Source organism: Octopus bimaculoides, chromosome 1 (assembly GCF_001194135.2).
Source record: "Octopus bimaculoides isolate UCB-OBI-ISO-001 chromosome 1, ASM119413v2, whole genome shotgun sequence".
Taxonomy (NCBI): Eukaryota; Metazoa; Mollusca; class Cephalopoda; order Octopoda; family Octopodidae; genus Octopus; species Octopus bimaculoides.
Genome location: NC_068981.1, coordinates 85,612,445 through 85,618,034, shown reverse-complemented (window position 1 = coordinate 85,618,034; position 5,590 = coordinate 85,612,445). Strand labels below are relative to the sequence as shown.

The window sequence follows — 5,590 nt, the reverse complement described above, 5'->3', positions numbered from 1 at the left end:
TATATATATATATATATATATATATATATATATATATCTTGTTTCAGTCATTTGCCTGCAGTGTGGCGGCCATGCAGCTATGCTGGGGCACTGCCCTGAAAGACTTCAGTTGAACTAATTGACTCCAGGACTTATTTTTTTAAAGCCTAGTACTTATTCTATCAGTTTCTTTGCCAAACCTCTGAATTATGGGGGCATAAACTCACCAGTTGTCAAATAGTGGTGGACAACAAACACAGGATATATGTAAAAGCTATTGTATTTTCTTTTTAGATAAACATGAAGCCTGAGATTTTTATGTGAGGGAAATAGGTGTTTGTGATGTTTATGTTTTTTTACAAGGGCAAAAAGGGTCTGAAATGAAGTGGCTCTAACAGTAACCGATCACAAAGTATCTTAACATCAAAGGAAGCTTTTACAGGGTTGCTTTACTTGCTGGAAATAGCAGCCATATCTCCCTCAAATCACATACCATAGAAAAAGGACACTTTGGATAATATAGTCCTCAGTACATCTTGTCATCTTATCTGAAAATAAAGATGTGATGGTCATGGCAGGAAAATCTTTGCTCATAGGTTTGCTTAATGAGGGATGAGTTAAGTTAAACAACAGATGATACTGTATGAATTATATTTTCCTTTCAATACAATATTTTTTAGGTTGGTCGTGTTGACTGTAGGATTCTTCAGAATGAATGTCACCAGTTACATATTTTTAAAATGCCAACTTTTGTCCTTTTCAAATCAAGTGGTGGCCATGAAATATATTATGGTAAGGAAACAGTTTTAAGAAATATCTTTTATGCTGTTTTTGCATGAATGCTAAAATATAATCTTTTGTCTTTCACTTTTAGATATTGGACTGTGGCTATGCTGAGGCATGACTGTAAAGGGTTTTACCCTAGTAATTATTATTTTTTTAAAGTCTGATATTTATTTTATCGGTCTTTTTTGCCAAACTGCCAAGTTATGGAGATGTAGACAAACCAAGACCATTTGTCAAGTGGTGTGTGTGTGTGGGACAAACACACACACACACACACACACACACACACACTTCCACACAGTTTCCATCTACCAAATTCACTTACATAGCATTGATCACCCTGAAGCTATAGTAGAAGACACTTACCCAAGATACTGTATACTGAGTCTGAACTCGAAACCATGTGGTTGCAAAGCAAGCTTCTTAATCACACAGTCATTTTGTGTACCTAAATAGAATATGAGCTCATTTGGAAGTTAATTTCTTTTTGTGAAACCACAACTATGTAATTCACTTGTGTTTACAGGTGTGGGAATTTGATGAAATATAAATCTTCTCTTTGACAAAATGCTAGTCTGTTGTAGGGATCTCTCCCAAATAACTTAAAATAATAATAACGAACTTATTGTATACAATGCTCAGGTGCAAAACCCATCAAAAAAAGTAACCAAAATTGCATGAACAGTACATAGAATATGTACAGAAAGTGAACAGTGAGAAAATCTTAAAAAAAAAAAAGGAAGAAGAAATGGGGGTAGGGGGCATCAGGTTGGCAAATTTCAGGAAGCATGGACGTTTTGAAGGTTGTAGTGTTTTGACAGCTAACAACTGATGCCGATAGTTTATTCCATACTTCAACAATTTTGAGTTTTTCAGTACTGGATGACTTTTGTATTAAGTAAATAAGAGATAGATTTTACTCTACTAGTTATGATGCAAGTCAAACTCAGGCAACATTCTCAGTTGATATGGTACCTACTACTAACATATATCATAATTACTTGACTTGTATACAATGTAATCTTGAATACAATGTGACTTCCACTTTTAGTACTTTTGTTTTTCACTTGTGTTTCATGCTATCCCACCAATTTTGTCTCTGATGCTTTGTATTATATTTCTTTCATAATACTTGAGTAAATATAGTAAGTGAACTGAGTCATGTAGATTTAAATGTATGTTCAAATATACAGTGAAGCCCCCAAAGTGGATATAAGCTAAAGGTTCTTGCTATTTGACACTCAGCCAGCTTTGAGCAGATTTTGCAAACATTCTAAATTTATGACTACATGATCTAGTCCAGTGTGTCCTCTAGAAGCATCCTCAATAATTCAATATTATATCCACTCAAGTCATTTCATTTCTGTCTCATCAAGATGCTACCAAGGAATATGATTAATGATTCTGGTGCCCCTACTCAAGAGAAATAACTTCATCTTATATATTTATCAATTTCTCAATATGGAATTTCAATAAATCAAAATTTGAAATAAAGTTATTAATAGAAATCTTAATTTGAGCAATTTATATATTTGCTTCTTACACACACACACAGAGTATTACTTTTGTTTATTGTGCATCATCAGATCAAATGTAGCATTAAAACTATATGTTTTAGTTTATTGCTTTCTTAATTTCAGGTCGTGCAATTGCTCATGATGTAGCTGCTTTTGCTAAAGAGAGTGTGAAAGCTTCTTTAGAAGCACTTGGTCCTGGCGATTTTCCTCATCGGGTAGTAGATAGTCAAGATCCATGGTTTGTTGATTTTTTTGCGCCAGTAAGTACATTTCTGTATATTCCTAATCTACCTTTTTAAAATGAACTATGGTGTTTGCTATTAGGCTAATTTTTAAAATGATATAAATAATGAAAATAACATTCAGATATTTTTGTCACCAATACTTTAAACATGTTCTGCCATAGTTCATTCTTTTGTGGTTATTTTTAAAGAAATACACTGCCTATGTGTTTCAATTATTTCTTAAAATAATCAGGAATGTGAGGGAATTTAGAAAAAATATCATTTTTGCAACTTTAAAGGTTGTTACATTAAATTATGATGGCAAGTTTTAATTTAAATATGAACATTTTAAAGTAAATGGGTTTTTTTTAATACATATATATCATAGAACTAGAGGAGCTCTTAGTGAGTTGGCATCAAAAGAATTAAAGAATCTAAATATCAAGTCTTATTAAATTTTCTTTTCTTTTTCTTGATTTGCTTATTCATACTTTTGTTTTATAGTGGTGCCCTCCGTGTATGCGGTTGCTGCCAGAATTTAGAAAAGCATCCAAAAGTTATGGTAAAACAATATCTTTTGGTTCTGTTGACTGTACTGTACATCAGGGCCTCTGCACTCAGGTATAATAGCTTTTCCTAAAGTTTTTTTTTTTATAAATTCGAAAGTTTTCATAAACTTTGAAGAAAAAAAACAATTTAAATTTTAGAATTTTAACTCTTTGCCTGTCCCATGTATCACATGTGACGCAGTAAATATTTCCTTGGCATCTATGCATCATATATGATTTACACTCCCAAAGTTTTTTCAACCACAGAGTAACTTGGGACTTAAGAAAGGGAAGATTTATGTTATTCAGAATGAATGAAACAAGGACTGAAAATCTGAAAACAAGCATGGACAGGCAAAGGATTGTGTTTTGAACTACAAGATGAAGAGACCAGTTTAAAACTGATTTACAAATAGTCTGTGTTAAAATATGTATTGCTTTTCAAGAAATTCGTTATCTGAAATAATGTTTTTATTGCCTGATTTGAAAACACTGTAGCATATTTCCAAAGATCAGAGAGTAAATTCTTGGGTAGGGGGGGGGACTTAATAAGAATGGCTGTTAGCTTGGAAGTACACTTTGGGAGTTAGCTCAGAAGTCTACTTGATTAGAGCTGACCTTGGTTTAAATAAATATAGACTATTTAAAGTATAAGTAAAACCTCTGTCGAAGAAAATAAATACTTAATTTCCATAACTGATGATTGTATTTTTTCCCTTGTTTTTTTTTTGTCATTTTAGTACAACATTAGATCTTATCCAACCACTATTTTTTACAATAGAAGCACACCTCATCATTACCATGGTCAACATCGCGCACAAGATATCATTGATTTTATTGAGGTAAGCATAATTCACCTTAGGGGTTTTTACACCTGTTTTGTAATTTTTATGGCTTAGCAGTCATGTGGTTCCAGATTTAATCCCACTGTATGACATCTTGGGCAGATGACTTCAATCATACCATTCTGTGGACTCAGAACCTTCTGAGTTAAATTTAGGAGATGAAAACTATTCAGGAACCCATTAGATGCGCACATGCGCGCGCGCGCACACACACATATGAGTGCTGGTGTAGCTGTGTGGTTAAAAAGTTTGCTTCCCAACATGGTTTCAGGCTCAGTTCCACTGCATGGCACCTTGGGCTTCTACTATAGCGTTGCACCAACCAAAGCTTTGTGAGTGGATTTGGTAAGTGGAAACTGAAAGAAGCCTGTTGTGTATCTGTGTGTGTGTGTTTGTGTCTCCTTGTCTTGACATAATGGATATAAATGAATGTCTTACATTAAATTATGATGGCAAGTTTTAATTTAAATATGAACATGTCTGGCCAAGGGGAATCTTGGAATGGGTAAGGGTTGGTGACAGGAAAGGCGTCTAACTGTCAAAAATCTTCTATAGATAAATGATGATGATAAAGATGATATGTAATACCTGTGTGTATCCTGATTTTAGAATAAGTACACTTTATCTACAAGGATGAATGTCAAGAAGAGCATTTGGTTATAAAACACTTCTTGAGAAAGTCCTGGTCAACTCATGCCAGCATAGAAAAGCAAATGTAAAGACAATGGTTCACCTTCACCATCATCATCACTGCCACAATTACTTCCATCATCTTCTCCACCCCCATCGCTACAGCTGCTGACGCCACCACCACCACCACCTCTATTAAAGTGCCCAGGCCCACCAATGCCTTGAGAGTGGATTTGGTTGCTGGAGACTGTGGAAGCCTGTTGTGTGTATGTGTGTGCATGCGTGTTTGTCCCTGACACTGCTTGAAGACTGGTGTTAGCTTATTTCTTTGCAGCTCAGCAAAAGAGACCAATAGAATAGGTACCAGACTGACAAATAAGTTATGGGATTGATTTGTTTGACTAAATCTTTCAAGGTAGTGCTCTAGCATGGCCACAGTCCAATGACTTAAACAAGATAAATGTAGGCAAAATTAAAATTGATGTACAAGTCTCTCTATAGAGGGAAATTTATTTGTTGCTTTCCAAATAAACACATTTTCTGATATTTTTTCCTCCTTTACTTTCACATTTTACTAGGATACTCTTCATCCATCTGTAGAACAACTGACTCCTGACAACTTTCATTCCAAAGTTAAACAGCGTGGCCAAAATGAAATCTGGGTTGTCGATTTCTTTGCTCCATGGTGTGGCCCTTGTCAACAGTTGGCTCCTGAATGGCGTAAGCTCTCTAAGGTAACACAATATATCTATCAATATATATACGTGTATAAGGGATGACCACTAGGTGGACATCCAATATGCTAGAAAGAGGTCATCAACGACCCAACCACAAAGAAAAATAATGTTCTCCAGAAAAAATTTCGCAAAACACCAGAACAGGACAAAATGAGAAATATACAGAATAAAGAATTAGCTGTGTACTGCAGTTTTGAACATTAACGTTTTAATTACGTAACAACATCTGTGTTCTTGTCAGCACAGCCGTTCTAGAATCAATATAATTTGCAGAACTATACACGAATTGTCTTCAACAAATAAGACTTGCATACAGTTCTACCG

The 5,590-nt window shown here is 34.6% G+C and overlaps 1 protein-coding gene across 1 annotated transcript in view; it reads left to right on the top strand.

Annotated features, from left to right (window-relative positions):
* Positions 1–5,590, top strand: part of LOC106868569 (dnaJ homolog subfamily C member 10) — a 36,799-nt gene that overhangs the window by 18,044 nt on the left and 13,165 nt on the right. Inside the window, exons 10-14 of the mRNA XM_014913891.2 lie at positions 660–771; positions 2,406–2,542; positions 3,011–3,127; positions 3,795–3,896; positions 5,108–5,263. Coding sequence (XP_014769377.1) covers positions 660–771; positions 2,406–2,542; positions 3,011–3,127; positions 3,795–3,896; positions 5,108–5,263 — 624 coding nt within the window. The remainder of the gene's footprint in view (positions 1–659; positions 772–2,405; positions 2,543–3,010; positions 3,128–3,794; positions 3,897–5,107; positions 5,264–5,590) is intronic.